This window comes from Salmo salar, chromosome 04 (assembly GCF_965601325.2).
Source record: "Salmo salar chromosome 04, fSalSal1, whole genome shotgun sequence".
Lineage (NCBI taxonomy): Eukaryota > Metazoa > Chordata > Actinopteri > Salmoniformes > Salmonidae > Salmo > Salmo salar.
In genome coordinates, this window is record NC_138294.1 from 80,032,368 (window position 1) to 80,059,522 (window position 27,155).

The window sequence follows — 27,155 nt, forward strand, 5'->3', positions numbered from 1 at the left end:
CACACACACCTCCACGGTGCTGAGCTGCAGCAGGGTGATGTGACTCTCCTTCAGCAGCTCCTGGGCGTCATCGTCTGAACACAACGTCTCCGTCTCCATGTTGTTCTTCAGGTAGTACCTGGGGATGGGGACACCAGATATTAGGGGTTAGTCGTGTACTGAGGATAATACCAAACAGACATCAGAAAACGTTGTGTTGATTACAAAGCAGATAACATTTAATGACAAATTAGTCATTATTAAATTCATCATTACAAAATGTATAACCAAAATACCACCATTCATTGTAGGTATTGTGTGTATATTATGTAAACTCCCTGGTCAACACCAACAGGGCAGCAGCAGCATTAAAATGCTGGCCAGAGTGGTCCTGGCCCCAACAGTGGTGAGACATTTTAGCCATACATTTCTCCCTGGGTGGGCGAGACATTTTGCCCATACATTTCTCCCTGGGTGGGTGAGACATTTTGCCCATACATTTCTCCATGGGTGGGCGAGACATTTTGCCCATACATTTCTCCCTGGGTGGGTGAGACATTTGGCCATACATTTCTCCCTGGGTGGGTGAGACATTTGGCCATACATTTCTCCCTGGGTGGGTGAGACATTTGGCCATACATTTCTCCCTGGGTGGGCGAGACATTTTGGAAGGAATTAGGGGAGATGGGGAGGCTATGCTGTCCCTCCCCGTCTCACTACAACTAACCCATTTTCAGACCTGAGGGGAACCAAGGTGGAAGAAGTTGCACCAAACCACTGATTCAGGATCAGATCATCTTCTCCCATTTTCTATCCCCCTAATGGTTGATCGTTAGGATTGGGGTGGGATAATCTGATCCTAGATCTGTATTTTCTTACCTGCCATTGAGCTGGATGCGGTCAGCCAGCTTAGAGAGCTGGTCAGGTAGCCTGCGTTGTTTGAGGACGCCCTCGGGACTGACAGACACCTCACAGAGGGAGTAGGTCTCCGGGGCTGCGATAAGGCCAAACTCATTGACCACGTGACTGACCACGTCCTTGGCCGTGGTGTCCTTACTGATGATAATGTAACAGCTCTGCTGGTCAGCCTTGAACACCCGGATCACCTGGTCTGGAATATCTAACAGGTGGGGGAGAAGAACAGGATGGAAGAGTTATGGATGGAATACCAGAACACAAACGATTCCTCTATATTGTGCACTACTTTAGACCAGACCCACAGAGCGCTGGTGAAAAGTAGTGGTGCCATCTGTGACAGACATCTTTATTCGGCAGTATATGTAGAAGATGTCCAATACATAGACAGAAGCATCAAATTAAATGCGTTCAAAACAAGAAAAAAGTTAACCATAAAAATGTTGCAGACGATGCATCTAAACCAGGAGAGCCCAATAGAGACTGTGGGCAATGGTGCCCTGAACGTCCTCTATACAACAACTTCAAGATAAAGACAAACTAGAAGACAGCTATAACTACACGACATCAGGTTATTACAAGTTATAATAGTCAACTGAAACAATTGCACACTTCAGTGAAATCATTTAACAGAGTTTAAAAAACGGTCCTGTCGGCACCAGGGAAGCCAGGTGGAATGTGGTTCGTAAAGTATTCCCTGTGGCGCGTTAAAACTAAAGGTGGACTTACAAAACTTCAAGAGTTAACCAACCCTGCGAATGGGTCTGATATCTTGTGTTTTTCTATTTCAACAGGGAAGTGAGGTATGTTGGAAGCTTGTGGAACAGAGCTTTGTAAACAAGAAGGGAGTAATGAAGTGATCTAAGGGACTTTAGTGAGGTCCAGCCATAGTCAAGAACTAGCAGGAAAGTTGACTGCACAATCTGCTTCCTGCTGTTCAAGGAGAGGCAAGATCTATTTCTAAAAAAGAAACCCACTTTAAATCTTAGCTCTTTTAACTAGCTCATCAGTATATTTTTTTAAAGTTAGATCTTTATCAGTCCAAATGACCAGAAGTAAGCAAACAACGCTTGTGGTTAAAAGATATGCATGTAAGATGTATTTCCCAGTATGTCAAAGGGAACAAGAACTTCATACTTGCTCTGCTTGCACACAAAAGTGGTTGTGGTCCATTACACACACATCAGCAGGGTAAAACAATGAGGCATGGATAGTGGAGGACGAGAAGTGGTATGGGAAGAGGGGAGGAGGTGAAGGCTGGAATAAAGGCATCTCATCGGCAGTAGATAGTGTTAATGGCTGTCTGGGAGCAGTCATGCAGGGAGTCTAACGACAGAAAGACAGACATCACTTCAAGAGGTAAACATAAAGAAAAGGTGGAACGGTCCTAGATGACAGATGACTCCCTCCCCTGTAGATTGAAGCGTGCTCAATGGGCTGTAGCTATGTGCTCCTTAGCGGTGTTTCCCCTCACACTGGCTGGGCACATAACTAGAACCCTCATCACTATTACAGCAGCCAGATTAGCAGAAACACTAATCACTGAGCCACACCAATAATGCTGCTGCAGATGTCTAAGTGTTATATTGCAGTGTAAAGCCGTGCCATTACCAATCATTTTCAACCTACTCAAACTAAAAGTGGAGTTGAGATCAAAATAAGGCTCATTAGCCATGATTTGTCCTTGAGTTTTTGAACAACTGTAACCGAATTCCATTTCCTGCAATATAGTATGACTGTATGATAAAAAAAAGATTTAAAAAAAAACGGCCTTTTTATACAAAATGGTGTCGCAGCCAAGGTGCATCTCTTACATCATTTGGGGAGAACCCTCAATCATTTATTGTCCTATCATATGTAATCATTATCTTTACCCCCCACCTGACAGGACTAATACACACTGAACCGGATGAGAGCGATCCCTGTGGCTCTCTGGTCAGGTGATTAACCCATCATTGATGGAGTCATGAGAGAGACGGAGTGTAAACAGGGAAAGCCTCCTGGCTCTCTGGTTCCTACTAACCCAGTGCCCCCCAGGCCTGTGTCCCGCTCACCGTCACAGATCCACTAGATGTAAATCCCAGCTACAGCAGCAACAGTAGACAGGGGCAGGGCACCACAGCTAGAAGAGAGTGCAGGGCAAGGTACTTCAACATGAAGCTAGGGCTCCTTTAACAAACACACTCAGCCATCTCTAAGAATAGGTCCCAATTAACTGAACTACGTTTGACCAGGTCTCATAAGGTTCTTTTTAAAAGTAGAGCACTATGTAGGGAACCGGGTGCCATTTGGGACGAAGCCGGAGAATACCACACAGAGTCCAACTTAGACTGAGGTTCAGGACATACGACACAGAGAGAGACGCAACTCAAAAGCTCATAAAAGAAGGGGGAAAAAATGTGAGGGGAAACTAGGAATAGTAAACCAAACAAACAGCCCAAGAAACCACATAGATACTTACAGTGTAAGCCCACGGCTGGGGAAGCAGAGAGAAGGAAGAGCGAGAGAGAGAGAGAGAGAGAGAGAACAGTGGTTGGAAATATAAAACAGAGGATTAGAATGGTAGCTTTTTCCTGTGCGTCGTTGTGGGAGAAGTCAGCAGGGCAGAAGGACTTGTGTCATGGCTTTCACTAAAGCATCTGTTTACAATCAGATCAGTGTACTGGAGAGAGGGAGGGAGGGCACAGTGAGTGTGTGAAAACACAGAGCGGAGATCTAAGTCTGCCACAGCGACTCTAGGCTTTATGCACACGCAGTACAAACACGGGGGTCCACAGGCAAGCCTTCTTACACCCTACCAAAGGCCTAGAAGAATAACACCATAATGCCAAACTCCAGTTTCACTGATCCCATCTCAATCTAATTTGAAGCCAGGCTTTGGAAGGGTTTACTCTGCACTTCTCTCTGAACATCCCCTCTACCTATCCATTACTCACAGTGGTCGGTGGAGAACAGAAGCACACTATTAGAAGATGATTCATATCTCAGTTGGTTTGGAGGAGGAAGAGGAACAAATCTAATTTTATAGGTCACATACACATGGTTAGCAGATGTTATTGTGAGTGTAGCGAAATGCTTGTGCTTCTAGTTCCGACAGTGCAGCAATATCAACAAGTAATCTAACAATTCCACAACAAGTACCTAATACACACACATTTAAGTAAAGGGATGGAATAAGAATATGTACATATAAATACGCAATGACCGAGCGGCATAGACGAGATGCAATAGATGGTATAAAATACAGTATATACATCTGGGATGAGCAGCGCAAGATATGTAAACATCATTATTAATCTCTGAAGCTTATATCTCCCTCTCTAACTTTCAGCATCAGCTGTCAGAGCAGTTTACCGATCACTGTACCCGTTTCCACAGCCAATCTGTATATAACACAACAATCCCCATATTGTTATTTACCCTCTTGCACCCCAGTATCTCTACTTGCACATCATCATCTGCACATCTATAACTCCAGTGTTAATGCTAAATTGTAATTATTTTCGCCTCTATGGCCTATTTATTGCCTACCTCCCTACTCTTCTACATCTGCACACACTGCACATAGATGTTTCTATTGCGTTATTGACTGTATGTTTAATTATGTGTAACTGTGTTGTTGTTTTTTTTTGCACTGCTTTGCTTTATCTTGGCCAGGTCGCAGTTGTAAATGAGAACTCAACTGGCCTACCTGGTTAAATAAAGGTGATTTTTTTTTTTTATACAATTAAAGTAGCATTAATAAAGTAAGTAGTTATCCATTTGTTAGAGTGGCCAATGATGTCTGTATGTAGGCAGCAGCCTCTGTGTTAGTGAAGGCTGTTTAAAATTCTGATGGCCTTGAGATTGAAAAATAGCTTCTGTCTCTCGGTCCCAGCGTTGATGCACCTGTACTGACCTCGCCTTCTGGATGATAGCGGAGTGAACAGGCAGTGGCTCAGGTGGTTGATGTCCTTGATGATCTTTTTGGCCTTCCTGTGACATTGGGTGCTGTAGGTGTCCTGGAGGGCAGGTAGTTTGCCCCTGGTGATGCGTTGTGCAGACCGCACCACCCTCTGGAGAGCCCTGCGATTGAGGGCGGTGCAGTTGCCGTACCAGGCGGTGATACAACCCGACAGGATGCTCTCGATTCCGCATCTGTAAAGGTTTGTGAGGGTTTTTGGTGACAAGCCACATTTCTTCAGCCTCCTGAGGTTGAAGAGGCACTTTTGCGCCTTCTTCATCACACAGTCTGTGTGGGTGGACCATTTCAGTTTGTCTGTGATGTGTACGCAGAGGAACTTGAAACTTGCAACCTTCTCCATTGTTGTCCCCGCGATGTGGATGGGGGGGGTGCTCCCTCTGCTGTTTCCTGAAGTCCACAATCATCTCCTTTGTTTTGTTGACGTTGAGTGAGGTTGTTTTCCTGACACCACACTCCGAGTGCCCTCACCTCCTCCCTGTAGGCTGTCTCGTCATTGTTGGCAATCAAGCCCACTACTGTTGTGTCATTTGCAAACTTGATGATTGAGTTGGAGGCCTGCATGGCCATGCAGTCAAGGGTGAACAGGGAGTACAGGAGGGGGCTGAGCATGCACCCTTGTGGAGCCCCAATGCTGAGGATCAGCGAAGTGGAGATGTTGTTTCCTACCTTCACCACCTGGGGGCGGCGCATCAGGAAGTCCAGGACCCAATCGAGGGGGGGGGAAGGAGGATGAGGAGGAAGAGGAGAAGGATCTGGGGGGAGCAGGAGGAGGAGAAGAGGGGGGAGAAGGAGAAGAGGGGGAGAAGGAGAATGAGGAGGGGAGAAGAGGGGGCAGTGATGTATTGGGGCTGCAGACTGGAGAGTGGGCCCTCTGGCCGCATTGAATTGCAAATGGTCGAAGAGCATAAATCAAAACCATACTCTCCCCTCCACTCTACCCCCTCTCCCTGGGGAGGCCGCTTAGTTGATTCATGAATTATGGGGTCTGAAATCTGTCCGGAGCAAAACTGACTATAATTGTTCAGGGTTTAATCCCTTTCATATGGCTCTAAATTCTATTTAAGCTCTTGAAATGGAAAGGGTTGAGAGACACAGAGAGGAGAAGCAGACCACCTGTGTGTGTGAAGGGCTCATATGACTCATTCTGTGATTAACATGAGGGACTGAGTTTCTCCACTGGCCAAGCAGGAAGCACTTTCTATCTCTGAGAGAAGTGTTGCTCCATGAGTAATGACTGCTGTATTCCCACTGCACAGCTCCAGTGTTATGCCTACATGAACCAGTCTGAGGCCATACACTTGAAAAATGAACAATATAAGTGTTTATGTAAAGTGTGCCGATATTCAATTGTTAATTGACTCAGTGTAGTTGTGAGCTGTAGTCACTACCCAAACCATGATCACAAGGCATATTGGAGATGGTCTGGTGAACATGACAGTGGTGACATACTGCCCATCGGACTGCCCATCGGACTGCCCATCGGACTGCCCATCGGACTGCCCATCGGACTGCCCTGGTAGTGATGAGTGCTTGTGTGTCTCTCACCTGCTGTGTTGGAGAAGTCCAGCACACTGGTGGCTGGCTGTAGCAGATCAGGACTGCTGGATGACATGCTGCTGCCAGGGATGGGCATGATGGCCACGCTGTGCCTGCACTGCTTAGTGCCCACGATGCTGTCATCCTGAGACTGGCCCACGCCGCCATCACTGTGGCAGACAGAGAGAGAGAGGGGTTTAGACTGGGTAACACTCATGTTCAAGGTTTGGATTAAGGAACTCCTGGCACCAGAGCCTAATATGGATCTGCCTGGCCCTATTCAATCTCACTGCATGTGTGGGGCTACCGAGTGGCGCAGCGGTCTAAGGCACCGCGTCTCAGTGCTTGAGGCGTCACTACAGACACCCTGGTTCGAATCCAGGCTGTATCACAACCGACCGTGATTGGGAGTCCCATAGGGCGGCGCACAATTGGCCCAGTGTCGTCCGGTGTAGGTCGTCATGGTAATAAGAAGGTAGGGGTGGTATAGAGAAAATAGCCCTATTTGGTAAAAGACCAAGTCCATATTATGGCAAGAACAGCTCAAATAAGCAAAGAGAAACATGAGAGACATGAAGGTCAGTCAATGCAGAAAATGTCAAAAAGTTTGAAAGTTTCTTCAAGTGCAGTCGCAAAAACCATCAAGCGCTATGATGAAACTGGCTCTCATGAGGACCGCCACAGGAAAGGAAGACCCAGAGTTACCTTTACTGCAGTGGATAAGTTCATTAGCGTTGACTGCACCTCGATTGCAGTTCAAGTAACAGACATCTCAAAATCAACTGTTCATAGGAGACTGTGTGAATCAGGCCTTCATCGTCAAATTGCTGCAGGACACTAAGAAACATGAGCAATGTACATTAGACCAGTGGAAATATTTGAGATTTTTGGTTCCAACCGCAGAGTAGGTAAATGGATGATCTCTGTATGTGTGGTTCCCACCATGAAGCATGGAGGAGGAAGTGTGATGGTGCTTTGCTGGTGACACTGTTGGTGATTTATTTAGAATTCAAGGCACACTTATACAGCATGGCTACCACAGCATTCTGCAGCGATACGCCGTCCCATCAGGTTTGTGCTAAGTGGGACTATCATTTGATTTTCAACAGGATAATGACCCAGCACACCTCCAGGCTGTGTAAGGGCTCTTTGACCAAGAAGGAGAGTGATGGAGTGTTGCATTAGATGACCTGGCCTCCACAATCACCCGACCTCAACCCAATTGAGATGGTTTGGGATGAGTTGGACCACAGAGTGAAGGAAAAGCAGCCAACAAGTGCTCAGCATATGTGGGAACTCCATCAACACTATTGGGAAAAGCATTTCTCAAGAAGCTGGTTGAGAGAATCCCAAGAGTGTGCAAAGCTGTCATCAATCTCATTCATCAAAGTATTTTGATTTGCTTAACACTTTTTTGGTTACTACATGATTCTGTAAGTGTTATTTCATAGTTTTGATGTCTTCACTATTATTCTACAATGTACAAAATAGTAAAAATAAAGAAAAACCCTTGAATGAGTAGCTGTGTCCAAACTTTTGACTGGTAGTGTATATTTTTAAAGCCTCTAATATACATTTCCACATTGCCACTGTCATCAACAGGAAAGCCCCGGGACACTGTCTGCTTTTGGCAAATGGCCGATATATTTACTGAAACACTTTTAAATGCAGATAATGAGTATAAGAAGTCGAGCTGAAGAGATGGCTATCCCTTGCAGTCATCTCACCAAATCACCACCACCTGTGTTCAGCTCAAACTACCTAGTCTATTAGCTGCCAATGGAATCCCAGTAAATCTGCTGGTTGGTCAACATATGATCCAACAGCAAATCCAGGTAGTCCTCACACTGTGCTACTGTAGAATACTGCAGACTGGAGAGAGTTGCCTGCATCCCTGACCTTCCTCTTCACATCAGAAAAGGCTCATGCCTCAATTAGCACACCAGTGGAATAAAGACCTGTGCTGCCCTGTACTGTCTTCACCACTGTTTACTAAACTAAGCATGTGTCACAAACGGCACACTATCCCCTATGGGCCCTGGTCAAAAGTAGTACGCTAGATGGGGAATAGGGTGCCATTTGGTAGAGCGAAGAGGACATTTTCCATCTCATCAGCAGCCTATTGAGACGACAGCATAAAGCCATGCATCAGAAGTGACTGACGTTTTAAATCATACTGACTTAACTACCCTAGCACTAGGAACAACCACACATGAAGCTGTTGATGTTGTTTACCATAGTCGCAAGCTAATAGCATCCCTGCAGTGAGGTACTACCACTTTCTATCACATTGTCAGTCCATAGACTACAAATGAAGCCTGGTGCTCCCAAATCAGTGTCCTTCATCTCTACTTTCTTTAACTTCTCTCAGAGTAAACTGAATAAAAAAGGAATTAAAGCGTTGTGATGTAGATATAGTTCTTGGTTGGCTATGGCAGATCAATGGCTTGTGATGGTTTCATGAAATGGCGAATAATTACGCTAAAGTACACTTTTTTCACCCATGGCTGTCTCTTGTCCCTTTGCAGCAGACACGGTGAGCAATATGTCAGGAACATCGAATTGCAATATAATCACAGCATCAAATCGCAATACATATAGAATCGTAAGAATCACAATGCATATCGTATCGTGAGGTATCTAGAAATCCACCGCCCTAGGTAGGATACTGTAGTGTTATTCTGTCTACCTGTCTAGGCAGGATACTGTAGTGTTATTCTGTCTAGGTAGGATACTGTAGTGTTATTCTGTCTACCTGTCTAGGTAGGATACTGTAGTGTTATTCTGTCTACCTGTCTAGGTAGGATACTGTAGTGTTATTCTGTCTAGGTAGGATACCGTAGTGTTATTCTGTCTACCTGTCTAGGTAGGATACCGTAGTGTTATTCTGTCTACCTGTCTAGGTAGGATACTGTAGTGTTATTCTGTCTACCTGTCTAGGTAGGATACTGTAGTGTTATTCTGTCTACCTGTCTAGGTAGGATACTGTAGTGTTATTCTGTCTACCTGTCTAGGTAGGATACTGTAGTGTTATTCTGTCTACCTGTCTAGGTAGGATACTGTAGTGTTATTCTGTCTACCTGTCTAGGTAGGATACTGTAGTGTTATTCTGTCTACCTGTCTAGGTAGGATACTGTAGTGTTATTCTGTCTACCTGTCTAGGTAGGATACCGTAGTGTTATTCTGTCTACCTGTCTAGGTAGGATACCGTAGTGTTATTCTGTCTACCTGTCTAGGTAGGATACCGTAGTGTTATTCTGTCTACCTGTCTAGGTAGGATACTGTAGTGTTATTCTGTCTAGGTAGGATACTGTAGTGTTATTCTGTCTAGGTAGGATACTGTAGTGTTATTCTGTCTAGGTAGGATACCGTAGTGTTATTCTGTCTACCTGTCTAGGTAGGATACTGTAGTGTTATTCTGTCTAGGTAGGATACTGTAGTGTTATTCTGTCTACCTGTCTAGGTAGGATACTGTAGTGTTATTCTGTCTACCTGTCTAGGTAGGATACCATAGTGTTACTCTGTCTACCTGTCTAGGTAGGATACTGTAGTGTTATTCTGTCTAGGTAGGATACTGTAGTGTTATTCTGTCTACCTGTCTAGGTAGGATACCGTAGTGTTATTCTGTCTACCTGTCTAGGTAGGATACTGTAGTGTTATTCTGTCTAGGTAGGATACCGTAGTGTTATTCTGTCTACCTGTCTAGGTAGAATACTGTAGTGTTATTCTGTCTAGGTAGGATACTGTAGTGTTATTCTGTCTACCTGTCTAGGTAGGATACCGTAGTGTTATTCTGTCTACCTGTCTAGGTAGGATACCGTAGTGTTATTCTGTCTACCTGTCTAGGTAGGATACCGTAGTGTTATTCTGTCTACCTGTCTAGGTAGGATACCGTAGTGTTATTCTGTCTACCTGTCTAGGTAGGATACTGTAGTGTTATTCTGTCTACCTGTCTAGGTAGGATACCGTAGTGTTATTCTGTCTACCTGTCTAGGTAGGATACCGTAGTGTTATTCTGTCTACCTGTCTAGGTAGGATACTGTAGTGTTATTCTGTCTAGGTAGGATACTGTAGTGTTATTCTGTCTACCTGTCTAGGTAGGATACTGTAGTGTTATTCTGCCTACCTGTCTAGGTAGGATACTGTAGTGTTATTCTGTCTACCTGTCTAGGTAGGATACCATAGTGTTACTCTGTCTACCTGTCTAGGTAGGATACTGTAGTGTTATTCTGTCTAGGTAGGATACTGTAGTGTTATTCTGTCTACCTGTCTAGGTAGGATACCGTAGTGTTATTCTGTCTACCTGTCTAGGTAGGATACCGTAGTGTTATTCTGTCTACCTGTCTAGGTAGGATACCGTAGTGTTATTCTGTCTACCTGTCTAGGTAGGATACTGTAGTGTTATTCTGTCTAGGTAGGATACCGTAGTGTTATTCTGTCTACCTGTCTAGGTAGGATACCGTAGTGTTATTCTGTCTACCTGTCTAGGTAGGATACCGTAGTGTTATTCTGTCTACCTGTCTAGGTAGGATACCGTAGTGTTATTCTGTCTACCTGTCTAGGTAGTATACCGTAGTGTTATTCTGTCTACCTGTCTAGGTAGTATACCGTAGTGTTATTCTGTCTACCTGTCTAGGTAGGATACCGTAGTGTTATTCTGTCTACCTGTCTAGGTAGGATACTGTAGTGTTATTCTGTCTACCTGTCTAGGTAGGATACTGTAGTGTTATTCTGTCTACCTGTCTAGGTAGGATACCATAGTGTTACTCTGTCTACCTGTCTAGGTAGGATACTGTAGTGTTATTCTGTCTAGGTAGGATACTGTAGTGTTATTCTGTCTACCTGTCTAGGTAGGATACCGTAGTGTTATTCTGTCTACCTGTCTAGGTAGGATACTGTAGTGTTATTCTGTCTAGGTAGGATACTGTAGTGTTATTCTGTCTACCTGTCTAGGTAGGATACCGTAGTGTTATTCTGTCTACCTGTCTAGGTAGAATACTGTAGTGTTATTCTGTCTAGGTAGGATACTGTAGTGTTATTCTGTCTACCTGTCTAGGTAGGATACCGTAGTGTTATTCTGTCTACCTGTCTAGGTAGGATACCGTAGTGTTATTCTGTCTACCTGTCTAGGTAGGATACCGTAGTGTTATTCTGTCTACCTGTCTAGGTAGGATACCGTAGTGTTATTCTGTCTACCTGTCTAGGTAGGATACTGTAGTGTTATTCTGTCTACCTGTCTAGGTAGGATACCGTAGTGTTATTCTGTCTACCTGTCTAGGTAGGATACCGTAGTGTTATTCTGTCTACCTGTCTAGGTAGGATACTGTAGTGTTATTCTGTCTAGGTAGGATACTGTAGTGTTATTCTGTCTACCTGTCTAGGTAGGATACTGTAGTGTTATTCTGCCTACCTGTCTAGGTAGGATACTGTAGTGTTATTCTGTCTACCTGTCTAGGTAGGATACCATAGTGTTACTCTGTCTACCTGTCTAGGTAGGATACTGTAGTGTTATTCTGTCTAGGTAGGATACTGTAGTGTTATTCTGTCTACCTGTCTAGGTAGGATACCGTAGTGTTATTCTGTCTACCTGTCTAGGTAGGATACCGTAGTGTTATTCTGTCTACCTGTCTAGGTAGGATACCGTAGTGTTATTCTGTCTACCTGTCTAGGTAGGATACTGTAGTGTTATTCTGTCTAGGTAGGATACCGTAGTGTTATTCTGTCTAGGTAGGATACCGTAGTGTTATTCTGTCTACCTGTCTAGGTAGGATACCGTAGTGTTATTCTGTCTACCTGTCTAGGTAGGATACCGTAGTGTTATTCTGTCTACCTGTCTAGGTAGGATACCGTAGTGTTATTCTGTCTACCTGTCTAGGTAGTATACCGTAGTGTTATTCTGTCTACCTGTCTAGGTAGTATACCGTAGTGTTATTCTGTCTACCTGTCTAGGTAGGATACCGTAGTGTTATTCTGTCTACCTGTCTAGGTAGGATACCGTAGTGTTATTCTGTCTACCTGTCTAGGTAGGATACCGTAGTGTTATTCTGTCTACCTGTCTAGGTAGGATACCGTAGTGTTATTCTGTCTACCTGTCTAGGTAGGATACCGTAGTGTTATTCTGTCTATCTGTCTAGGTAGGATACTGTTAGTCTGTCTACCTGAAGGGCTTGGGTGGTAGGATGCTGAAACGGGTTTTCTCCAGCATCTTCCTGATCTTGTTCCGTCCTCCAGAAACTGTGTTGGCCTTCATCTTCTTGGTGGCCTTATGGTCTGTGGAGAACTCCATGTCTCCGGGCAGGTCTGGGATGGAGAAGCGGTTACACTTCTTCTCCTGGATCTTGGGGATGTGGGGACCCCTGTTCATCTTCTCGTGTACGATCCGGCTCAACAGCTCTTTGAACACTTGGGAGAGGAGAGGGATTATAAGTCAACAGCAAGACACAGTCACAGAACTAGGGGGGGGGGGGGGAAGCTGCACAATTCATGGAATTGAATTCCCAGGTTTCCAGAAATCATGGTTGGAAGACTTGGGAAAGTTACACAAATTTTGCAACCAAACACAGGACTAGACCCAGGTATAGACTACTGTTGACACCGGTCATTTTAATTTCAACTCTCTCTCGGCATCGTTAACGAAATAATCCTATCTTTCGTAAGAGGACAGATTGTACAAACCGAAGATGTTGGTCTTGACTGTGAGGGAGAGGTGTGTGTTGTTCCTCAGGAAGTCCATAGCTTTGACGTAGGAGATGTTCTCAAAGTTCTGACCATTGATCTCCATAATCTCAAGGAGGAAAACAGATAGTTTTGAGTAAACTGCACTTGTTACTGAATTAACCACAAAGGGCATCTGAACAGCAAACTAAACAGCATTAAATGTATGGAATAAAAACATGGACTTCAAAAAGCAAAAGCAACACAGGAAAAAAAGGCAAAAGTAAGAACTTCTCTTACCTGGTCTCCCCGTTTGAGTCCTGCCTCGGCGGCCTTGCTGCCCTCCTCCACCGACTCCACGAAGATGCCGAAGCCCCTCTCGCTGCCGCCATGCAGGCTGAAGTAGAGCGGGGACTCCCTGGAAGGTTTCTGCAGGGTGATCTGCCTCCACTTGGCCTTGGCTGCACACGCTATGTTCAGCAGCCGCAGGTGACCCTTCATTTTCTTCAGGAACAGATCAGGTTTCAACAACCACTCACTCAACTGACCTGGCTAACAGATCTGGTAATACATGTTCAACCACACAGTTGTTACAGACAGAGGATCACATGTTTGTCTGACCACAGAGTGAGACTTTAGTTTAGTGAAGGTAGGAACGTCTTGAGGTCAAAGTACATTATGTTGCGTACAGGCTGTGCCAAAAATGGCACCCTAATCATTATATAGTGCACTACTTTCAACCAGGGCTCATAGTTCTCTCATCCGAAGTATTGCACTATATACAGTAGGGAATAGGGTGCCATTTGGGACAAACATTTAATATAGACACAACATAGGAAAGGTGAACTTACTGTGGTTTCCAGCAGCTTTTCAAACTCTTCCAGGAACTGCGTCATGGCCGGGTCACCTTCAAAGTCGTTGAAATGATTGTTCACCCATAACAGCACTATCCGTGTCACCTGCACAGGGAAACACAAGGCTGTCAAAGCATATTCAAAAACCTTCAAAGAGGATCCTGTACATTTTCCCCGCAAAAATCAGCAAGCTTCAATCATCAAACATTCAACTTTAGCTGAGGCTAAAGATATCACAGGAGGTGAGATTACAAACATATCTTTCTTTGAACTGCAAGGGTCCGGAAATGCCGGGTCTGAAAATATAAGTGTAGTCTTGTTCCAATCTAAGAAAGGTATCTTGGCCCACAATGCTAAAACCACAGTACAGACAGAGCTACAAACAGCAACTCTCTCTCTCTGAGGGGATGGGCCTCTTGAAGAGGAAGAATGATTACATGCCAAATGACATCTCCATCAGACTATTGACAGCACAAGACTAATCTTATGTTAAATCAGTTGAGAGTATGTCCGCTGGACAAATCCCCCTTCTACCCAAGACTGCTGACCTAGCACAAGTTGTATTGATTACTGTGTAGTACACCCATGCTTCACACAAACAATCAGGCACACACATACACACAGTACAGTACAGTACACACCGTGTCTCTGAGGCTGTCGACTTTGAACCACTCGAGCAGCTTCTTGCCGACCTCCATGGGGCTGGAGAGGAAGGTGCGGTAGGTGAGGAGGAAGTCTTCGATGTAGGTGGGGTCCACCACTGACGGCTCCTCCACCAGGTGCATGATCAGACGCTGTGGGGTGCCCTGAGTGGATAGACAAACAGACAATCAATCATGACTGCATTCCAACTGTCAATTCATTTTAATACAACTTTATTAGTCCCGAGGGACAATAAAGACAGCTTTATCACCAAGGAGACCAGAATCATTTTGGACGACTGTATTTAGAAAAAATTACAAAAAAAAACATTTCATTGGGCGAAAGGATGGCACTTATGCAGGCAGTTCTTAAACAATTTAAAGACAAGAGAATCCAGAAGTAAGGATCACTACTCAGATCAGCAGCAACACATCTATAGTGTAGCTGTTTGGGGGAGCAGAGGCGTCTTAGAGGAGATGAAGACAAGGGAATCAGTCTAGTCCATTAGCAGATCAATAACTGGCTGTTTGCAGAGTGTTGGAGATCAAGGGGCTGGACCATACGGCGCATGCAAAAACAAGTGTCTACAGGAGCAACAGCATAACACGGTGGTAGTCACAGCTAGGTAGTCAAGGCAGTGCATATATTCAAAGCAGCCTATAAAGACCATTTGAAAATCAGTTTCCCAGACCGATTACACCCTAAGTCTAGACCTGGACAAACATGTAAACTCAATGGAACTTCACCATCAGTGCAGGACAAGGGTAGGCCTAATTCATCTGTGTCTGGGAAACCATCCCTTAACTCTTACACTTCCTGCCTCACCTTGATGACGATATGTCCCTTCCTGGTGCCGCTGCGGTCCAGCTCGCGATGTTCCTTCACCATGACGATCTCTCCCTCCTCCTCCACCTTGTGTGTGTTCTTCTCCACATGGTTGAGGATCCGCCAGTAGTCCTCTTGGGCGATGCACACAAACTGGTCCACAATGACATGGGGACAGCGGGTCAACTTATAATACAGGAACCTGTTGCTCTGCACCATAGCTGGGTACTGAAACAGTAGAACTGAGGAGTCCCTGGAGCAGGAGAGAGGCATGGGAGGGATGGCTGGGGGCTAGTCTACCCACACTCCCCTAGCTACTAGTCCAGTTATGCTAGTCTACAAGCTAACAGACTAGCTACACTCCCTTGGCAACTGGCCCAGATATGATAATAAACACTTTCCACGGTATGCTATCTTGGCTAACAGTCCTGCTACACTCCCCTAGTTAACATTCACCTGGCCGATTGGTCAAGCTACACTCCCCTGGTTAACATTCACCTGGCCGAATGGTCAAGCTACACTCCCCTGGTTAACATTCACCTGGCCGAATGGTCAAGCTACACTCCCCTGGTTAACATTCACCTGGCCGAATGGTCAAGCTACACTCCCCTGGCTAGCGTTCACCTGGCCGAATGGTCAAGCTACACTCCCCTGGCTAGCATTCACCTGGCCGAATGGTCAAGCTACACTCCCCTGGTTAACATTCACCTGGCCGAATGGTCAAGCTACACTCCCCTGGCTAGCATTCACCTGGCCGAATGGTCAAGCTACACTCCCCTGGCTAGCATTCACCTGGCCGAATGGTCAAGCTACACTCCCCTGGCTAGCATTCACCTGGCCGAATGGTCAAGCTACACTCCCCTAGTTAACATTCACCTGGCCGAATGGTCAAGCTACACTCCCCTGGCTAGCATTCACCTGGCCGAATGGTCAAGCTACACTCCCCTGGCTAGCGTTCGCCTCTCTGCCATCTCACTGAGCTGTTGTTCAGGCTCTGAAACAGGGACAGGAAACAGTGTTTTTGATAAAGGAACTCTTTAAGGAACCAAGCAGGTCTGGGTAGAAACTGGTTACTAACACACACACGCAGAGAGAGAGAGAGAGAGAGAGAGAGAGAGAGAGAGAGAGAGAGAGAGAGAGAGAGAGAGAGAGAGAGAGCGAGACAGAGAGAGAGAGAGAGCGAGACAGAGAGAGAGAGAGAGCGAGACAGAGAGAGAGCGAGACAGAGAGAGAGAGCGACAGAGAGACAGAGAGAGACAGAGAGAGACAGACAGAGAGAGACAGAGAGAGAGACAGAGAGAGAGACAGAGAAGCTCAAAACACTTCTCAAGCGGCAGGCTACTCTAACTTGTGCTGCCTCCCATCTCTACATCAAGGCCTGGTTCCTCTTCTTTATGACTAAGCAACAGCTCTTCAACCTAGTCCTGCTTTATTGGTGAAAAATCAACACATTTTATTGTACACCATAGATACCAACACCAGACCATTTATACAACTCTACTCTATATTCGCAAGGAATACAACAACACTGTCATATTCATCTTCCAAACTGATGTCAAAAGGCAATGAAAAGTTCCCATTGTATTTATCTCAGAGTTATAGGGTGTTATTAAGGACACTGTATAGGGAATGGGGTGTTATTAAGGACACTGTATAGGGAATAGGGTGTTATTAAGGACACTGTATAGGGAATGGGGTGTTAAGTATACTGTATAGGGAATAGTGTGTTATTAAGTATACTGTATAGGGAATGGGGTGTTATTATGTATACTGTATAGGGAATAGGGTGTTATTTGGGACTCAGCCCAAAAGAACAAGCTCTCTATGAGAGGATAGTATCTCACCTGGCAGTCGTCCCCCTTGGTGCGCACCACTCCGCTCATGTACTGCTTGTCCAGGGAGGGGGAGATGCCAAAGCTGTTGCCCATGCAGAGGGTCTCCATGCGGCTGTCTGGGTGGCCGATCTCCACCCCCCCGTTCAGGATCACATACCACAGGTCCAGCTGAGAGGGGGTGGGGGGGGGCACAATGATGACATAAGCAGCAGCGCCAAACACATGACCATCACAACAACAGGAAATTAATGGCTGACACTGACTGATTGGTTGGCCTTCATAACAGAGATGCTTTTATGGACCTTCACTCCAAACAATCATTGGTGCCTGGTATTATATGTATGTGGTATACAGAGCTCGAGTGAATAGAACAGGTGCTTTATGGATCTAGTGAATGTGCTGAGAATAGAACATACCCAAGTCCCATATAAGACTGCAGACTAAGTGTGAGGTGTGTGAAGAACCCCGCAGGCAGGGAAGTGATCGTTGAAGAGATCCATCTTACCTCCACACTGACTCAGACTGCTGCTCATGGCTTTCAACCATGAAGGCAATAGAGGCTTTTCAGAGTGACAGACTTCTATCACAGGGAAGCATTGAGAGGGAGATTGAGGACATGTGATGAGGTTCCTAGACACCCTCCCCCTCTCTCTTCCCTCTCCTTTTTCTTCCTCTGCCCCCTCTCCCCTCATTGTCTCATAGGACCGCTAAGGACGCTGCAGTGCAGTGAAGACTGTGATAGGAGATAGCAACCCGTCTGTCATACTGAACACACACAGTCTCGTGTAGCTGTCCCCTGCTTTACACGCCTGTGTATGCGTGGGTGTGTAGACGCCTGCTGCCACAGCTTATTGACACAGATCCCATCCACTTGCGCTAAAGAAAGTGGTGAGGCTAGCTGTCATCAAGGCAAAGGGTGGCTACTTTGAAGAATCTCAAATATAAAATATATTTTGATTTGTTTAACAGTTTTTTTGGTTACAACATGATTCCATGTGTGTTATTTCATAGTTTTGATGTCTTTACTATTATTCTACAATGGAGAAAATAGTAAAAATAAAGAAAAACCCTGGAATGAGTAGGTGAATCCAAACGTTTGACAGGTAGTGTGTGTTAAGTTTATGGTTGGTACCTCCTGTTTGTCCTGTAGGATGACGGTCCCTGCTTGCTCCACCACCTCAAACACCATGACAGTACACAGGTCCCTTCGCACTGACATGGTCATGTTGGCAAAGGCTGGCAGCTGGTGCATGAACTCCAACAGTTGTTCTGGATGGGGGGAAGAGAGAGAAAGTGAGTAAGAGCGAGAGGGAAGGAAGAGATGGACAGAGCGAGAGCACAATGGAGAGAAGAGGTGTGGTGTAACAGATTGAGGTAGCATAAAATATCAGAGGAAGAAATGATGAGGAAAAAGGAGACAGAGAGAGATCAGTGAGTGTTCTGTGTAACTGATGAGTGTGTACTGTAGGACCTGCGTCCTACTCTCTCACTCTGAGGGGCATTACACCCTGTTACCATGCAGCCTCCAGTCCAGTGGAGTCAAGATCACCGAGTCAAAATACAAGATAAGATCTACCACTCAGATGTATTGCTTTTTTAAATGTAATCCTATGCAACATTAATCTATTAAAAACATTACTGTCGCAAGGCTATAGACTCAATACATTATCACCGCATATTGGCTCTCAACATCCCTCCACTGACACTGACCAAAAAGGGACACAGTCTTCCAGCTGATGGCGAAACTCGAGTCGCACCTCATTATTTCTGCCTCATGCAGCTGAATCGGGTTCACCTATCGCCAAAAGCGGCAAACAAAAAATGTCCTAAAAACAGGAACGCAAGCCTTTATCTTATTTACAGAAATGTTTGGCGATTGACTGCAAACGCCTTGGAGATCGACCAGTCGATCGTGACCTCTGCTCTAGTCACATGTCTCCGTAGAACAGGGTGACCTGACTCCAGCCACACTAACCACACTCCGTGAAGGGCCCTGCCCTGCCCATCCTTTCATATCTCAGTGGGTCTGCAGCCAGTGCATACTGCCTAACAAGCCAAAAGCAAAGAAGCCTTAAAACGCAGGCATCCCACAGCCCCCCAGCAGGCAGGTCTCTCTCTGGGTCCTCTGATGTGTGGGCAGGCAGCTTCCCCTTCCCCCCAGGAGGACCCCTGGTTTGCACCACTAATGAGGCGGCCTGGCTGACTGCCCGGGCAAAAAATAAAAAGGGTACTAACTGGGGAGACCTCAGTGTTTATAGAAATGGAGGGAAGGTGTCGGGGGGGGGGGGGGGGGCAAGGTACAGAGAGCTGGTAGTCCATCCACCAAACTACTAGATGTGAAACAGGGAAGGGACTCAGGCGGTATGCTAATTTGGTATAGAGCAGACCTAACCCACTATTAAATTAGTAAAAACAGGAATGTTTAACATTTGGATAGAAATGAATAAGGAAATGATCTCAACAGATAAAAATGTCCTAATGTGTGCTACCTATACCCCCAATAGAATCTCCATACTTTAACAATGACAGCTGCTCCATCCTGGAGGGGGAGATCAACCATTTCCAGGCTCAGGGACGTGTGCTAGTCTGTGGCGACCTAAATGCCAGAACTGGACAAGAACCCGACACCCTCAGCACACAGGGGGACAAAGTCCTACCTGGAGGTAACAGTATTCCCTCCCAAATATGCCTCCTAGACAACTATGACAACATAACAAAACCCCCAACAAATATGAGTCACAACTCATGCAACTCTGTTGCACGCTGGGTCTGTACATAGTCAAAGGTAGGCTACAGCTCATCCCTTGGCAGTAGTACGGTAGACGACTTTATCACCTCAACCCAGAGTCTCTCAGTGTTCACAGTCAGCCCACTAACAACCCTATCAGATCACAGCAAAACCAGTCTACTTGAACAGAGCAAGTCAATCATGAGGCATCAAAGCCAAAGGATGTGAATACTATTAAGGAATGCTATGGATGGAAGGAAAGTAGTGTAGAGACCTACCAAAAAACTATATTAGGCAACAACAAATTTAATCAATTTTAGACAACTTCCTGGACAAAACATTTAACTGACATAGTGAAGGTGTAAACTTGGCAGTATAAATCCTAAACAGTATATTTGACCTTTCAGCTTCCCTATCAAATCTAAAACTCTCAAGCAGACAACCTAAGAAAATGAACAACAATGACAAATGGTTTGATGAAGAACGCAAAAACCTAAGAAAGAAATTGAGAAACCTGTCCAACCAAAAACAGAGACCCAGAAAACCTGAGTCTACGCCTTCATTATGGTGAATCACTAAAACAATCCAGAAATACACTACGGGAAAAAGAAGGAACAGCACGTCAGAAATCAGCTCAATGTATCTGAAGAATCCATAGACTCTAACCACTTCTGGGAAAATTGGAAAACACTAAACAAACAACACAGAGATATCTATCCAAAACAGAGATGTGTGGATAAACCACTTCTCCAAAAATGTTTGCTCTATAACAAAGAACAAACAGCAAAAACATATACATGATCAATTGCAAATCTTACAATCTGCTATTAAAAAGACTACCAGAACACACTGGATTCTCCAATTACATTGAATGAACAACAGGACAAAATACAAACCCTCCAACCAAAAAAGGCCTGTGGTGGTGATGGTATCCTACATGAAATGATAAAATAAACAGACCACAAATTCCAATTGGCTATACTTAAACATCATCCTTAGCTCTGGCATCTTCCCCAATATTTGGAACCAAGGACTGATCACTTTTGTGGATTGGGGTTCAGACAAATTTGATCCCAATAACTACCGTGAGATATTGGCTTTATACCAAATTACCATACGACGGAACACGAATTCACCCTGCACACCGTAGGGAGTTTTTCCTAGCCCCAGTGATCCTACATCTGCATTGCTTGCTGTTTGGGGTTTTAGGCTGGGTTTCTGTATAGCACTTTGTGACATTGGCTGATGTAAAAAGGGCTTATAAATGCATTTGATTGGTTGAGTTTGATTAATTGACAAACAAACCAAAACAACAAAAAAAAGCTTTAAAAAACCTCTGACTCAATTTGGCATGAGGGTCGGCTACACAAATTGATGGAAAGTAGTGTTCAGGGAAAAACATACGACATTATAAAATCCATGTACACAAACAACAGGTGTGAGGTTAAAATTGGCCAAAAAACACATTTCTTCCCACAGGGCCGTGGGGCGAGACAGGGATGCAGCTTAAGCACTACCCTCTTCAACATACATACACGTGTGTGTGTGTATACATACCTACATAATATATATATATATAGCTATATATATATATATATATACACATACACACACATATATGTATATATACAGTTGAAGTCAGAAGATTACATAAACCTTAGCCAAATACATTTACTCAGTTTTTCACAATTCCTGACATTTAATCAGAGTAAAAATTCCCTGTCTTAGGTCAGTTAGGATCACCACTTTATTTTAAGAATGTGAAATGTCAGAATAATAGTAGAGAGAATGATTTATTTCAGCTTTTATTTCATCACATTCCCAGTGGGTCAGAAGTTTGCATACACTCAATTAGTATTTGGTAGCATTGCCTTTAAATTGTTTAAATCGGGTCAAACGTTTTGGGTAGCCTTCCACAAGCTTCCCACAATAAGTTGGGTGAATTTTGGCACATTCCTCCTGACAGAGCTGGTGTAACTGAGTCAGGTTTGTATACCTCCTTGCTCACACACGCCTTTTCAGTTCTGCCCACAAATTTTCTATAGGATTGAGGTCAGTGCTTTGTGACGGCCACTCTAATACTTTGACTTCGTTGTCCTTAAGCCATTTTGCCACAACTTTGGAAGAATGCTTGGGGTCATTGTCCATTTGGAAGACCCATTTGTGACCAAGCTTTAACTTCCTGACTGATGTCTTGAGATGTTGCTTTAATATAGCCACATAAATTTCCTACCTCATGATGCCATCTATTTTGTGAAGAGCACCAGTCCCTCCTGCAGCAAAGCACCCCCACAACATGATGCTACCACCCCTGTGCTTCACGGTTGGGATGGTGTTCTTCGGCTTGCAAGCCTCCCCCTTTTTCTTCCAAACATAATGATGGTCATTATGGCCAAATTGTTCTATTTTTGTTTCATCAGACCAGAGGACATTTCTCCAAAAAGTACAATCTTTGTCCCCATGTGCAGTTGCAAACCGTAGTCTGGCTTTTTTATGGTGGTTTTGGAGCAGTGGCTTCTTCCTTGCTGAGCGGCCTTTCAGGTTATGTCGATATAGGACTCATTTTACTGTGGATATAGATACTTTTGTACCGGTTTCCACCAGCATCTTCACAAGGTCCTTTTCTGTTGTTCTGGGATTGATTTGCACGTTTCGCACCAAAGTACGTTCATCTCTAGGATACAGAATGCATCTCCTTCCTGAGCGGTATGACGGCTGCGTGGTCCCATGGTGTTTATACTTGCGTAATATTGTTTGTACAGTTGAACGTAGTACCTTCAGGCGATGGAAATTGCTCCCAAGGATGAACCAGACTTGTGGAGGTCTACAATTTTTGTCTGAGGTCTTGGCTGATTTCTTTTGATTTTCCCATGATGTCAAGCAAAGAGGCACTGAGTTTGAAGGTAGGCCTTGAAATACATCCAGAGGTACACCTCCAATTGACTCAAATGATGTCAATTAGCCTATCAGAAGCTTCTAAAGCCATGACATGATTTTCTGGAATTTTCCAAGCTGTTTAATTAACTTGTTATGGATAGGGGGCAGTATTTTCATGGCCGGATAAAAAACGTACCCGATTTAATCTGGTTATTACTCCTGCCCAGAAACTAGAACATGCATATAATTAGTAGCTTTGGATAGAAAACACTCCAAAGTTTCTAAAACTGTTTGAATGGTGTCTGTGAGTATAACAGAACTCAAATGGCAGGCCAAAACCTGAGAAGATTCTGTACAGGAAGTACCGTCTGACCATTTCTTGCCCTTCTTTGTCATCTCTATCCAAAACAGAGGATCTCTGCTGTAACGTGACACTTTCTAAGGCTCCCATAGGCTCTCAGAAGGCGCCAGAACGTTGAATGATGACTCTGCAGTCTCTGGCTGAAAAACAGTAGCGCATTTGGATAGTGGTCGATCTGAGAACAATGAGACGGGTGTGCGCGTGAAGAGTCCATTTGACTTTTTCAGTCTGAACGAAAACAACGACTCCTGGTCAGAATATTTTTTTGTCACGAAACGCGCCGGCGCGTCACCTTTCGTTACCCTTCGGATAGTGTCTTGAACGCACAAACAAAACGCTGCTATTTGGATATAACTATGGATTATTTGGAACCAAACCAACATTTGTTGTTGAAGTAGAAGTCCTGGGAGTGCATTCTGACGAAGAACAGCAAAGGTAATCCAATTTTTCTTATAGTAAATCTGAGTTTGGTGAGTACCAAACTTGGTGGGTGTCAAAATAGCTAGCCTGTGATGGCCGGGCTATCTACTCAAAATATTGCAAAATGTGCTTTCACCGAAAAGCTATTTTAAAATCGGACACCGCGATTGCATAAAGGAGTTCTGTATCTATAATTCTTAAAATAATTGTTATATTTTTTGTGAACGTTTATTGAGAGTAATTTAGTAAATTCACCGGAAGTGTTCGGTGGGAATGCTAGTTCTGAACGTCACATGCTAATGTAAAAAGCTGTTTTTTTATATAAATATGAACTTGATTGAACAAAACATGCATGTATTGTATAACATAATGTCCTAGGAGTGTCATCTGATGAAGATCATCAAAGGTTAGTGCTGCATTTAGCTGTGGTTTTGGTTTTTGTGACATTATATGCTAGCTTGAAAAATGGGTGTCTGATTATTTCTGGCTGGGTACTCTCCTGACATAATCTAATGTTTTGCTTTCGTTGTAAAGTCTTTTTGAAATCGGACAGTGTGGTTAGATAAAGGAGAGTCTCGTCTTTAAAATGGTGTAAAATAGTCATATGTTTGAAAAATGGAAGTTTTCGGATTTTCGAGGAGTTTGTATTTCGCGCCACGCCCTATCATTGGATATTGGAGCGGTGTTCCGCTAGCGGAACATCTAGATGTAAGAGGTTATTAAGGCACAGTCAACTTATTGTATGTAAACTTCCGACTCACTGGAATTGTGATACAGTGAATTATAAGTGAAATATTCTGTCTTTAAACAATTGTTTGAAAAATTACTTGTGTCATGCACAAAGTAGATGTGCTAACAGACTTGCCAGAACTATCGTTTGTTAACAAGAAATTTGTGGAGTGGTTGAAAAACGAGTTTTAATGACCCCAACCTAAGTGTATGTAAATTTCCGACTTCAACTGTATATAGATATATACACACGCATGCATGTACACACACGCATGCATGTACACACACACGCATGCATGTAGACACACACGCATGTATGTACACACACACACCAACGAATTGGTGAGGGCACTAGAACAGTCTGCAGCACTCGGCCTCACCTTACTAGAATCTGAAGTCAAATGTCTACTGTTTGCTGATGATCTGGTGCTTCTGTCACCAACCAAGGAGGGCTTACAGCAGCACCTGGATCTTCTGCACAGATTCTGTCAGACCTGGGCCCTGACAGTAAATCTCAGTCAGACAAAAATAATGGTGTTCCAAAAAAGGTCCAGTTGCCAGGACGACAAATACAAATTTTATCTAGACACCGTTGCCCTAGAACACACAAAAAACTATACATACCTTGGCCTAAATATCAGCGCAACAGGTAACTTCCACAAAGCTGTGAGCGATCTGAGACACAAGGCAAGAAGGGCCTTCTATGCCATGAAAAGCAACATAAAATCTGACATACCAATTAGGATCTGGCAAAAAATACTTGAATCAGTTATAGAACCCATTGTCCTTCATGGTGTGAGGTCTGGGGTCCGCTCACCAACCAAGAATTCTGCAAAATTATTCTCTGTGTGCTGTACAACATAAAACACTAACTAATGCATGCAGAGCAGAATTAGGCCGATACCCGCTAATTATTAAAATCCAGAAAAGAGCCGTTAAATTCTACAACCACCTAAAAGGAAGCGATTCCCAAACCTTCCATAACAAAGTCATCACCTACAGAGAGATGAACCTGGAGAAGAGTCCCCTAAGCAAGCAGGTCCATATCTATTGGGTGAAATACCAGTATGCATCACAACAGCAAGATCTGGGACCACAAGTAGAGGGCAACCAGTGAAGAACAAACACTATTGTATACCAATACTTATTTATTTATTTTCCCTTTTGTACTTTAACTATTTGCACATCGCTACAACACTGTATATAGACATAATATGACATTTGAAATGTCTTTATTCTTTTGGAACTTTTTACTGTTCATTTTTTATTGTTTATTTCACTTTTGTTTATCCATTTCACTTGCTTTGGCAATGAAAACATGTTTCCCATACTAATAAAGCCCCTTGTATTGAATTGAAAGAGAGGGTAAAGGAGGAGCACACAAGAAGCTCACCAATGTCATCATCGTTGCGGTCCACTGGGTCTTTCTCCAGACACTCCCTGACCAGGTCTCTACCAATCAGGGTGTCTGACGTCCTCTCCAGGTCTTCATCCTCCTCCTCCTCCTCCTCCTCAGAGTCCACCGCTGCCTCCGGGAGCCCGGATAGGTCCACATCACCCATTTCATTCTCTGTAGCCTGCAGAGGTGACAGATATTGGTTATTCTTTAAACGCAGACCAAAAAAATGTAAAACATAACCCCTAAGAATTATGCATACACCACTAATTATTCACACTGCCCATATTTTCCATTCTGTTTGGACAGATGGTTGGAATGAACTGGTGCCGAGGGTTACGGAGTGCTCAGATCAACTGGGATTTGAACCCACTACCCTGAGGTTAAGCGACCAGCTCCCCAGTCACTTCAGAAATATTTAAGACCATCTGTCTATTCGCTCCTCTAGTACACAGTAACAGACTGAACCTCCCTGCTCTGCAGTGCTTTCAGGAATGGAAGTGGACAGGATCAGATGGGATGTTTCCTAGATAAGGGATTGATTGGAAGAAGGGATGTTTCTATCCAGAGGGAATGTTACCTGAGAAAGTCTGCCTGTACAGAGACGGTGTGAAACACAGAGAAAGTCTGCCTGTACAGAGACGGTGTGAAACACAGAGAAAGTCTGCCTGTACAGAGACGGTGTGAAACACAGAGAAAGTCTGCCTGTACAGAGACGGTGTGAAACACAGAGAAAGTCTGCCTGTACAGAGACGGTGTGAAACACAGAGAAAGTCTGCCTGTACAGAGACGGTGTGAAACACAGAGAAAGTCTGCCTGTACAGAGACGGTGTGAAACACAGAGAAAGTCTGCCTGTACAGAGACGGTGTGAAACACAGAGAAAGTCTGCCTGTACAGAGACAGTGTGAAACAGAGAGGATCAGTGTCTTTCTCTCATCTCTGGATCCCTTGTTCTTTTATCTAGGTGTTAGATGGAGGGCAGTTCTGTTCTTTCAGCATGTGGAAGACAGCGAGAGAGAGAGCGACACAGAGGGAGCGAGAGCTGACGCGAGCGAGCCAGAGACATCCCATCAAATCACACAAAGACAGAGCGAGCGCGAGAGAGCGAGCGCCAGAGCGAGTCCGCGAGAGAGAAAGAAAGCGAGTGCCAGAGCGAGCGTGCGAGAGAGAAAGAGAGAGAGACACACACAGAGCAGCCCGAGAGAGAGAGAGAGACACACACAGAGCAGCCCGAGAGAGAGACACAGAGCAGCCCGAGAGAGACACACAGAGCAGCCCGAGAGAGAGAGAGAGAGAGAGACACAGAGCAGCCCGAGAGAGAGACACACAGAGCAGCCCGAGAGAGAGAGAGACACACAGAGCAGCCCGAGAGAGAGAGAGAGAGAGACACACAGAGCAGCCCGAGAGAGAGAGAGAGAGACACACAGAGCAGCCCGAGA

General features: G+C 44.5%; 1 protein-coding gene across 8 annotated transcripts in view; it reads right to left on the minus strand.

Moving 5' to 3' along the window:
• Window positions 1–27,155, minus strand: part of rapgef6 (Rap guanine nucleotide exchange factor (GEF) 6) — a 194,466-nt gene that overhangs the window by 31,949 nt on the left and 135,362 nt on the right. For all 8 annotated transcript variants that reach the window (XM_082974748.1, XM_082974746.1, XM_082974745.1 and 5 more), the window contains 12 exons: window positions 25,713–25,896; window positions 18,337–18,473; window positions 17,214–17,372; window positions 15,370–15,522; window positions 14,544–14,708; window positions 13,900–14,007; window positions 13,349–13,552; window positions 13,070–13,178; window positions 12,553–12,796; window positions 6,404–6,564; window positions 859–1,099; window positions 10–118 (listed from right to left, as the gene is read on the minus strand). In XM_082974748.1, the coding sequence (XP_082830874.1) occupies window positions 10–118; window positions 859–1,099; window positions 6,404–6,564; window positions 12,553–12,796; window positions 13,070–13,178; window positions 13,349–13,552; window positions 13,900–14,007; window positions 14,544–14,708; window positions 15,370–15,522; window positions 17,214–17,372; window positions 18,337–18,473; window positions 25,713–25,896 (1,974 nt within the window). The remainder of the gene's footprint in view (window positions 1–9; window positions 119–858; window positions 1,100–6,403; window positions 6,565–12,552; window positions 12,797–13,069; window positions 13,179–13,348; window positions 13,553–13,899; window positions 14,008–14,543; window positions 14,709–15,369; window positions 15,523–17,213; window positions 17,373–18,336; window positions 18,474–25,712; window positions 25,897–27,155) is intronic.